The sequence below is a fragment of the Vulpes vulpes genome, chromosome 12, assembly GCF_048418805.1.
Source record: "Vulpes vulpes isolate BD-2025 chromosome 12, VulVul3, whole genome shotgun sequence".
NCBI classification, from domain to species: domain Eukaryota; kingdom Metazoa; phylum Chordata; class Mammalia; order Carnivora; family Canidae; genus Vulpes; species Vulpes vulpes.
In genome coordinates this window covers 133,605,391-133,614,887 of record NC_132791.1, presented here as the reverse complement: position 1 = coordinate 133,614,887, position 9,497 = coordinate 133,605,391, and the positions used below count along the sequence as shown (strand labels likewise).

Below are 9,497 nucleotides of genomic sequence, written 5' to 3'. Positions count from 1 at the left end.
CCTGCTGGGGAGAGGGGAGGGGGCACCCTGGCTCCCGAGGGAAGTCCTGTCTCCAGGGGCTGACTTCGAGCGTGGAACTCCCAAGAAGCCTCCACCTCCTCCCCACCTGCGTCCCGAGCCGGGCCAGAGAAGGGGCGTGACCCTGGCGCTCAGGTTTCTTCCTCTTCACCTGGGCCCGGAGGGGTGGGGGCCAGGACTTCCGGCTCAGGTGAGTGTCCCTTCGGTGACGTCAGGTCACCCTCGGCCGCCCCTCCGGTCCCGCCTGCCCCGCGCTCCCGGTGCCGGCGGGGGCGCGCCCCTGACGCCCTACATATACTCAGGTGCGCCGCACCTGTCCGCCCGCACCTGCCTGCTCGCGGCTGAGCAGCCTCGCCCTCTCCCTGCAGCCCCAGGTCTCCCGCCCAGGGCACTTTGGGGACCTCCAGCCCCCAGGACCGCGCGGACACTGCCCGGCTGCCTTTTGTGTGAGTAGGGTCGCCCAGAGCCCCGGAGGGGACCGCCCGGCCTTCGCGGATCGCTCTTTGGACCCCGGTCCTCCAGCGGAGCCTCTTCCTCGAGCTGAGACCCTCGCCCCGCCGGAAGGATCGATTTATTTTTTCCGGGTGACAAAAAGATTTGGGATCACCCGACCCAAACCTTCTCTTTGGGTGACTTAAGACTCCGCCGCAAGTTGTCCTTCCGTGGGGCCGCCCCCCAAATTTGCTTTGTTTCACCGCAGGGTCGCTCACCCGGCGTCCCCAACCTCTTCCGAGGGCGAACATGGCCAACTCGGGCCTGCAGCTGCTGGGCTTCGCCCTGGCCCTGGTGGGCTGGGCGGGCCTGGTGGCGAGCACCGCCATCCCGCAGTGGCAGATGAGCTCGTACGCGGGCGACAACATCATCACGGCCCAGGCCATGTACAAGGGGCTGTGGATGGAGTGCGTGACGCAGAGCACCGGCATGATGAGCTGCAAAATGTACGACTCGGTGCTGGCCCTGTCGGGTAAGGCCGCGGGGCCGACGGGGCGGCCGAGCCGGGGCGGGGTGCGGGTGCGGGCTGCTGCGGCCCGACGCCCGGGGTTGCTGGGGAGCGGGTGGGGAGGAGGAAGCGGAAGCGGCCGCGGCGGGCAGGGGCGCGGGAGGGCCGCGGGCCCGGGTTCCAGCGGCTGCTCGTCGGCCTGCGCCCCGGCCGGCTGCGCGCCCCTTGGACCCTCCCCCGCCGCCCCGCGCAGGTGGCGGCCTCCGCCTCCCGCCCTTTTCTCCAGGACAGAAGGTGGCGCGCGGCGGAGGCCGCAGGGTCGGCGAGGGGCCGTGCGCTCCGTCAGACGGGCCGCCGCCGGCGGCCTGTAATCTTATCGGTCGATTAGCTGAAGCCACAAACCCGGTGGCCAAGATAGCGGGGTCAGCGCTGGGCCGCGGGCCAGACCGTGTGGCCCGCGGGGGTCTCCGGCACCGCCTCCGCTCCCTCCGCTGGGCCCGTCCTCCCCTTCCCCCCCATACCCCGGGCAGTTTCATCGAAACCCTTGCGCCCCGGGCGGGTCCCATGGCCGGGAGAGGGCGGGGCGGGGCGGGAAGGCCGCGGAGCCGGGAGGGGCGGGATCCACCCGCTCGGTCCGAGGCCGCCGGAGGGGCCCCAGGCCGGAGGGGCCCCAGGCTGGCGGCCCGAAGGCGGGAGCCGTGCACACTTCCCGCAGTGAGGGCGTCCTTTCCCCTGCTCCGCAGCGGCCTTGCAGGCCACCCGTGCCCTGATGGTGGTGTCCCTGGTGCTGGGCTTCCTGGCCATGTTTGTGGCCACGATGGGCATGAAGTGTACCAACTGTGGGGGAGACGACAAAGTGAAGAAGGCCCGAATAGCTATGACCGGAGGCATCATTTTCATTGTGGGAGGTGAGCAACAGGCCCCAGGTGGGCTCAAGGGCTTTCCCCTTGTGTCCTGGAGCGAGGGTGCACCAGGTGCTGGTTTGGGGTCACCTAATACACCCGAACCACTGAACCACTCTATCTCCAGGTCTTGCTGCCTTGGTAGCCTGCTCCTGGTACGGCCACCAGATCGTCACGGACTTCTACAACCCCCTGGTCCCCATGAATATTAAGTAAGTATGAGAGCCCTGTCTCCTGAGGGTACATAGGTATACATTCCTGGTGTCTGGAAAGGCAGGATTTCTGACCCCAACCCCCTCTCTCCGTAGGTACGAGTTTGGTCCTGCCATCTTCATTGGCTGGGCAGGGTCTGCTCTGGTCATTCTGGGAGGTGCCCTGCTCTCTTGCTCCTGTCCTGGGAGCGAGAGCAAAGCTGGGTACCGTGCACCCCGCTCCTACCCTAAACCCAACTCTGCCAAGGAGTACGTGTGAGCTGGGACCCCCCCAGCCCCAGCCTGGCAGCCTCTGGTGTGCCCAGGTGCTGAAATGACCTGGGGCAGAGCTCAGCCCATGGGTGGGGTGTGGAACTGGAGCCTCGCCTCATCACCCCACACACCATGTACAGTTCCCAGGGTGGGGGGGTGGGGTGGGGAGACAAAAAGGGAGGATGTGCTTTTTGTACAGTAATAAAAAAAGTATGTTTTGGAAAGTACGTTTCTTTTTTTTCCCTGTCAGGGCCTTTACTTTCTTCCACCTCAAATCTTTGCGGGGAACGTGGAACCTTTAAATGTACCGGCTTCCGCTTAAAACATGTACTGTTCTCTCTGCGCCACTGTTCCTTGTCACTCAGGCCCCAACACTGCCCACTGACTCTAGAAGACTGAGGTGCTTGGCTTCCCTCACCTCTTCCCATTCTTCAGTCCCTTCCACTCCCAATTCTTGTTTGAACAGCTACCAAAGCTGCTTTTTCAGTAGAAAAATAAAAATTTTATTACGTGGGGAGGGGAGGGGTTCCCATTTTCTTCACCTTCCCCTAACACCCCCCTCCCACCTTTTGTCCTGATGGGAAGCTACTCTGATTTACGGGTCATGGGGCAGGGCCCCCACACCAGGGAACAAGGTGGGGGCAGGGACAGGGCAAGACCAAAGCAAACAGCCAAAGGATGGTTATGGGTCCAAGGTCTTTCCCCTCCAATTCTAGGCCAGTCCAACCCGCCAGTCAAACATCCAGGTCATCATCTGGGTCCTCTTGGTCCAAGTCATCATACACATCTGGCTCATAGAAGATGTTGCTGGTAGCCTGACTCGGCCCAGGACGCAGGAGAGCCTGCTGCCTGAGGACAGAGAAGGGGAGAATTGGTGTTGGTGAGGGTGGGTGATGGGTCACATCTGTGTACTCTTCCAGGTGACTGACTCCTCCTCTTTGCCCTCCAGGTTTTCTTGCTCCGAGTCCCTTTCCCCAACATCCCCATTTAGTTAGTACCAAAGCACCATTTGGTACGGGATAGAGACTCATACCGCTCTCCTCATGACACTTCAAGTTCTTAGCTTGAGGGCAAGGATCCTGCCACTCTTGCTTCACCCACCCACACACTGGGCAGAGAACAGCAGGCATATACTGAAGTCATTATTAACCTGTCTTTGCCACACCCATCTAGCTTCCTGTCCTCCCAGCACTCTTGCCTAGAGATCTGTAGGGCCACTTCCCCGGGGTCTGGGCTGGCCAGCCTCAGATTGCTCTGTGACCTGAGGCTCCAATGCACAGAAAAAAGACATAAAGGCCCCTTTGCCTTGTTGGGAGTAGGAGTGGATAGCGAACCACTCCCCAGACTTGTCTCTGGAGGTGGACTTCAGCCCCTATGAAGTCTGGGAGGTTAATCAATAACTAGCTATCACTCCCATCCCAAGCCCACATGTGGGGCTCTACTCAAGAACCCAGGTGCCTAGCGCCCCCAACCTTACTTTTCAGAGCTGAACTGGAAGGGCAGTGTCAGGCTGTCTTTAGCTTCTCTCTCTTTCTTGGACAGGTGAAGGTTAAAGGTCAAATGAGTTGTGGGCTCCACCTGTAGGTACAAAGGATGCTGCCACTCTGCCTCAATGCTGGAATCCCTGACCACCCCCAACCTCTCTGCAGGTTTTATTCCTCCATCTCCATTCCCTTATTCTGGCCCTGGCACCCCTAGATACCGGGGGTATGTGAGGATCTGGGTGGGGCTGGGACTCTAGTGTGGGTCCCTCTTGGAGATCCAGGCTGAAGTCAGGCAGGATGGAGAAACACTGAGTCTGGGGAGAAAAAAAGAGTATTAACAGAAAGGTGTTTTCCACCCTATGAACCAAACAAGGGAGAACTCGGATCTAATGGCCCCAGGCCCCAATCTTCTATGTAATGGGCTGCTTATGGCACCTGCTCTTCCCTCCTCAGCCCTCCTTCCAACCACTCCATCGGGACTCATTCCTCCTTCCCCAGGAACTGTTCCCAGTCTTTCCTCCTTTGCCGTTTCTTGGAAGCTGACACTTCTTCTTGGTTAAGCTCACAGAATCCGAGTCAGGCAACCTTGACTTCAAATCCCGGCTCTACCAGTTACTCTTTGGAGCTCTGGGTAACCTTCCCCGAGCTGCTAAATGGGTATAATAAAACAATCAACCTGACGGGGTAGCTGTGAAGATTGAATGAGGAAAATGACAAAACGATGAATGCAGGAAGTACTCCATCATGTCAGCTCTTACTGCTTTTCCCATCCGAATGCCCCTTGTGGGTGACCCCAACCTCCAGTGGTCGCCTGGGGTTCTCCTGACCTGGTGGGTTGGGTGCTGGCGGGGCCTCTGACAGAGGATGTGGGCCAAGGCCTGGCCTGCTGTCCCACTCAGGGTCACTTCAGTCTGGGCCAGGCTGCTCAATGCTCCCATGGGGCCTGGGCCATGAAGCTCCATGTGTAGCAGGCCTAGCACACGGACAGGCTCCACGGGGGGGCTGCCACCTGGAGGGGCAGAAGGGTAGGGCGCGAAGGGCAGTGGGGAACCTGCAGGACAGCAGCCTGGAATCCCACAGTAAGGCAGGAGCACACGAGGTGAGGCCCACCTTCCATGGCGCCTCTGCCAGTCCTGCCTCCCCTGGGCTAGTCTCACCTCACCCCTTCAGCCCTCACCTCACCAAGGCCAATCTGATCATGGCCCACGCTGACCTCAGTCCCAGCAGCCTCTTCCTCACGGCCTTCAGGATGCGGTTAACACCTTCCCCCTCTGATCTCTGCCTCATCTCTGATGCACAGAGCTACTTGCAGGCTTTGGAACTATACACTAGGATCCCAGTTGGATCCACTCCCCAGAGGATCCTTTGGCTCCCTCCCTTTCTGGGAGCATCTACCACGCGTCAACACACTGTACCAGATACTTTCACGTTTTAATCCTTATGAGGCCCAGCATTTTTAGGTTGAACCACGTGAAATTGCTACCACTTGACATCTGTCCCTATCTGACCTGCAGAAACAGTATTAGGATGAACCATCTGGAATTGCTATCAATTCACCCCCCCCATCCTTTTATAGAGCAAACTCAAACACTGAGATATCAAACACCTTAACACCAAGCTGGGTGTCCGGCTCCAAAGTCCACTGCAGAACCCACAGGATACTTCAGGCTAGTGCCAGGGCCCCTGGCCTGGCCAAATTTGCCTAGCCAACTGCTTGCTCTTTAGGACATATCTTTCCTCAAAACATACTGCCTGTTCCTCTATCGTCATGGCTGCTATCAGACTATCTAGTAATTGCTTATTTACCTGTCTATATCCCTTATGGAACTTTGAGTGGGAATCTGACTACACTTAGCCTTTATCTTCCTATCGTCTACTATTGTACCTGACATATTACATGATATCATATCTGTTCAATGAACGAAACCAATGAGTAAGAAAGAACTTCGTGAAAAAATAAAGTCATCAGTAGATGGCAATTGTGGCAGTCTAGAATGAAAACAATTATTAGAGATAGAATAAGGCCCAACTGGAAATTTCTAATATGGTTTTTCTTAGGATGGAAAAGGGCTTGTTCCTTGGCAGGGGAAGGCATATAAGAAAAACGAAGGGGAGTCTCACCAAGGGGGGAATGCTGCTGGCTCAAGGCACACAGGGCTTGGCAGAGGGTGGTACAGGGGAGGTGCAGCAGCAGCCAGCTCAGTGAATCGAGGGCAATGGTGACAGGACCAGGCTCTGTCCTTTTGCACAGGGCTCGCAAGGCTCCCAGGGGTCCCCCTGGAAGGGCTCCTCCAGCCTGTGACCAGTTGAAGGGGTCTCTGAAGAGGTCATGGTAAACCAGCCTGCAGAGGGAAAACAGGAAATAACTTAATACTGCCCTCCTTCCCTCAGTCCTGACTTCACCCTGTGATCTTCAGGGCTCTGGTCTTCTGACTTAATATCCTAAATGTCAGTGGAAGGTAACCCTGAAAGATAGAACGTCGTGATTGACAGCATAGACTTTGGCATCACAAAGCCTTGAGCTCCAAGGTTGGCTTTACTATGTACCCAAAGTCACCTGATAAATTAATGTGAGATTGGGTTCTGTTTGTAGAATAGAGATATCCCACCACTTGATCTTTACAACAATGCCTGACACATAGTAAATGCTTCATAAATATTTGCTATCATCATCAAAATCAACTATTTCCTGAGTAGTGCTTAAAACGTATCATTCCCTGGACAGAGAGAGAGAAGGCAACACGACACATGCTTCCTGCTGATAAAACAGCTTAGAGACCATAAGAATTAAGTCACTCGGAACTACGTACTAATACAATAGCAGTGCAGATAAAGGAGTCTGGCATGGCTTAGAAATCCCGGGATTTTGGGGATCCCTGGGTGGCTCAGCGGTTTAGTGCCTGTCTTTGGCCCAGGGCGTGATCCTGGAGACCTGGGATCAAGTCCCACATCAGGCTCCCTGCATGGAGCCTGCTTCTCCTTCTGCCTGTGTCTCTGCCTCTCTCTCTCATGAATAAATAAAACCTTAAAAAAAAAAAATCCTGGGATTTTTAAGGATTCGTGGTGGTCGAACTCCTTCCCAGACACCTCCTATCTTTTGCTTCTCTTATGCCATTTTAACATAATTTATCCCAAGATCTGATTCAAAATTAGGGTTGAACAGACAGATGTAATCTAATGAGCTCTCCAGACCAAATAGTAGTCTTTGCAAGCAGGCACACGGGTGGGTTCAGGAGCCTCCTGACCTCCTCACCACATCAGTCTGTAACTCCTGGAAATTCCACCTGCTGGGGTCCTTTTACTCTTGTCCTTTGAGCACACCCTGAAAACTGCAGGGGTTTTCCTCCTGGTTGATCTCCAGGCTGTCCCCTTCTGTCTCCATATCAGCCACTGGAATAGTCTAACAGGTATGATGTTATCAGTCTCCTCCCAAATTTCAAAAGGACTCTCACTGCCTTTAGGATAACATCTGAACTCCTCTCCACGCTAAGAACCTTTACTACAAGGTACCTTTTTATCTGTATGGACTCAGGAAGCTCTTCCACCTCCCACAAACAGCATGCTTCCACATACATCCCTAATTTTGCACAGGCTGTTTCCTCTGCCTCTAGAACAAACTGCTCAGAAGCTTGCAGCTAGGTAGAGTTGATCCAAGTTTGGAATCTATGTCTGGATTGATCATCATGATATTCTGAATAACTCAAAAAAGGTAGAGTATATTCATTTTACTTAAAAAGATTTTATTTTTGGGTGCCTGGGTAAGCTTAGTCGGTTAAGCACCTGCCTTCAGCTCCAGTCATAGTCATGGGTCCTGGGATGGAGCCCCATGTCCAAATCTCTGCTCAGCAGGGAGTCTGCTTCTCCTTTGCCTTTTCCCCTTGCTCATGATCTCTCACTCTCAAATAAATAAAATCTTAAAAAAAGAGACAAGCAGAGGCATAAGCAGGAGAAGCAGGCTCCCTGCAGGGAACCTGATGAGGGACTGGGTCCCAGGACCTGGATCACAACCTGAGCGAAAGGCAGATACTCAACCACTGAGTCACCCAGACGCCCCAAAATTTTATCTTTAAGTAATATCTACACCCAAGGTGGTGCTGGAACTCACAACTCTGGGACTGAGAGTCACAGGCTCTGCCCACTGAGCCAGCCAGGCCCCCGGAACATATTCATTCTCATCTTCCAAGACACTAAACTCACAGCCTTTTATCACGCTCTATTTCTCTCTCAGCTTCTACGGTCTATTCTCTGGATTCTCCAGATACTCACCACTCCTCACCTCTTAGGAATCTCCGCCTCCTGAAAGCCCCTTACCCACACCTCCGATGCCTATCTGCACACCAGGTCCTGCGCTTGCTGCTATAGACGGATATCCTGAAGAGACCCCACACCCAAGGCACTCTCTCCCAACGTACCGGCTGTTGATACTGGAGTCGAAACCTTCACGAAACTCGTCCTCGCTCACCTCACAGCCCAGGATGTGGACTTGCTCCCCACTACGGCAGAGATGGAGCGTCACGGAGTGGGGCCGGCCTTCCCTCGCCCTCCTCCGTCAGGGACTTCGGGGGAGAAGCTGTGGGATACTCACCACAGCGCCGATTTCTTGACAAACGCCTTCAAGAGACTGCGCCCCTCCCACTCCACGGAGTCTGGGGACAGGAGGGGAAGGAGAAACAGCATGAGAACGCGGACGTTTCCGTCCCTGGAGACCACCCCTAGTCTAGGACGCATGGCGCCTCCTCTCCGCTTCCGCCCCGGGAGCCCGGCTCGGAACCCCCTGTACCGCAGGCCCTCACCCCGCAGAAGCACCAGGCCGCCCACACCCCACACAGACTCCATCTCCAAGGTGCGTCGGGACCCTTGTCCGGCGCCCTTTGATGCTGTCACGGCCCACAGCCCCGCCCCCTCCAGGAGAAAGGGGCGGGGCTCCCATGAATCCTCCCTCTACTGAGACACAGCCTAGTCTGGAATGAAAGGTGATTATGTGCAATATCCCGGGGGGGGCTCACGCGGAGGGGCCCCTCCCGAGCTCCAGAGCACAGACGCCGGACATTTTTTCCACGATTAGGGCCCGAAGAGCCGTTGGGGCAGTTGTCGGTGGGAGGAGGAAGACGCCGCACGCGCCCGTCAGCCCGCCCGCCCCTCGGTGGCCAGTGACGTCACCCCGCCCCGCCCCCGCCGGTCCCGCTGCGCCCCAGGCCCCGCCCCGCCGCCCCCTTCCGCGCTTGCGCGATTCTGCGGCCTAGCTGGAGCTCGTTCCGCTCGCCAGACCCGCCCTCACAGGGGAACTTTAATCCTGGTGAAGCGACCACACGTCATCACCGGAAGCAGTGTCAGAGGGGAAGGGGGGGGGACGAAGGGAGGAGGGAGCCCTCAGGGCAGTAAAATGGCGCCTGTCAGAGTGGGAAATCGAGCTGCAGAGGCTGCAGCCCCGATCCCCAGCGGCTAAGGCACCCCCGGCCTCGGGGAGGGGGAGGCCGCCTCGGCCCAGCGGTCCGCACCCCTCGGCTCCCCCTCCCCCTCCTTCCGCTCCTCCGCTTAGCCCGCCCGTTCCCCGCCGCCGCGGCTCTGCTCGCGCCGCGGCCCCCGCCCGCCCGTTTCCGCGGGCAGCCCCCTAGCGCGCCTGCGCAGCGGGCCACCCTCCGCTTCCCCCCTTCCCCTCCCCCTCCCTCCTCCCTCCCTCCCTTCTCCC

The 9,497-nt window shown here is 57.0% G+C and overlaps 2 protein-coding genes across 2 annotated transcripts; one reads left to right on the top strand and one right to left on the bottom strand.

Annotated features, from left to right (window-relative positions):
* Positions 1-210: 210 nt before the first annotated feature.
* CLDN7 (claudin 7) lies at positions 211-2,548 on the top strand. Its single transcript, XM_026005360.2, has 4 exons — positions 211-982; positions 1,702-1,866; positions 1,988-2,072; positions 2,169-2,548. The coding sequence occupies exons 1-4, from the start codon at positions 760-762 to the stop codon at positions 2,329-2,331; spliced, it is 636 nt and encodes a 211-aa protein (XP_025861145.1). The 5' UTR covers positions 211-759; the 3' UTR covers positions 2,332-2,548.
* A 255-nt stretch (positions 2,549-2,803) lies between these two features.
* Positions 2,804-8,786, bottom strand: ELP5 (elongator acetyltransferase complex subunit 5). The gene is made up of 8 exons (XM_026005357.2): positions 8,602-8,786; positions 8,394-8,454; positions 8,221-8,301; positions 5,930-6,150; positions 4,636-4,817; positions 4,027-4,122; positions 3,802-3,902; positions 2,804-3,173 (listed from the first exon to the last, which is right to left on the bottom strand). The coding sequence occupies exons 1-8, from the start codon at positions 8,642-8,644 to the stop codon at positions 3,059-3,061; spliced, it is 900 nt and encodes a 299-aa protein (XP_025861142.1). The 5' UTR covers positions 8,645-8,786; the 3' UTR covers positions 2,804-3,058.
* Between the last annotated feature and the right edge of the window lie 711 nt (positions 8,787-9,497).

What these genes read in the sequence shown, in the direction of transcription:
- CLDN7 (XM_026005360.2), top strand. Translation starts at nt 760, where the DNA reads ATGGCCAACTCGGGCCTGCAGCTGCTGGGCTTCGCCCTGGCCCTGGTG. An exon ending in CATCATTTTCATTGTGGGAG is followed by an intron (nt 1,867 to 1,987) that starts GTGAGCAACAGG and finishes CTCTATCTCCAG; the next exon opens with GTCTTGCTGCCTTGGTAGCC. An exon ending in CTGGTCCCCATGAATATTAA is followed by an intron (nt 2,073 to 2,168) that starts GTAAGTATGAGA and finishes CTCTCTCCGTAG; the next exon opens with GTACGAGTTTGGTCCTGCCA.
- ELP5 (XM_026005357.2), bottom strand. Translation starts at nt 8,644, where the DNA reads ATGGAGTCTGTGTGGGGTGTGGGCGGCCTGGTGCTTCTGCGGG. An exon ending in CGGCCTGGTGCTTCTGCGGG is followed by an intron (nt 8,455 to 8,601) that starts GTGAGGGCCTGC and finishes TCCTGTCCCCAG; the next exon opens with ACTCCGTGGAGTGGGAGGGG. An exon ending in GACTCCAGTATCAACAGCCG is followed by an intron (nt 6,151 to 8,220) that starts GTACGTTGGGAG and finishes TTCCCTCTGCAG; the next exon opens with GCTGGTTTACCATGACCTCT.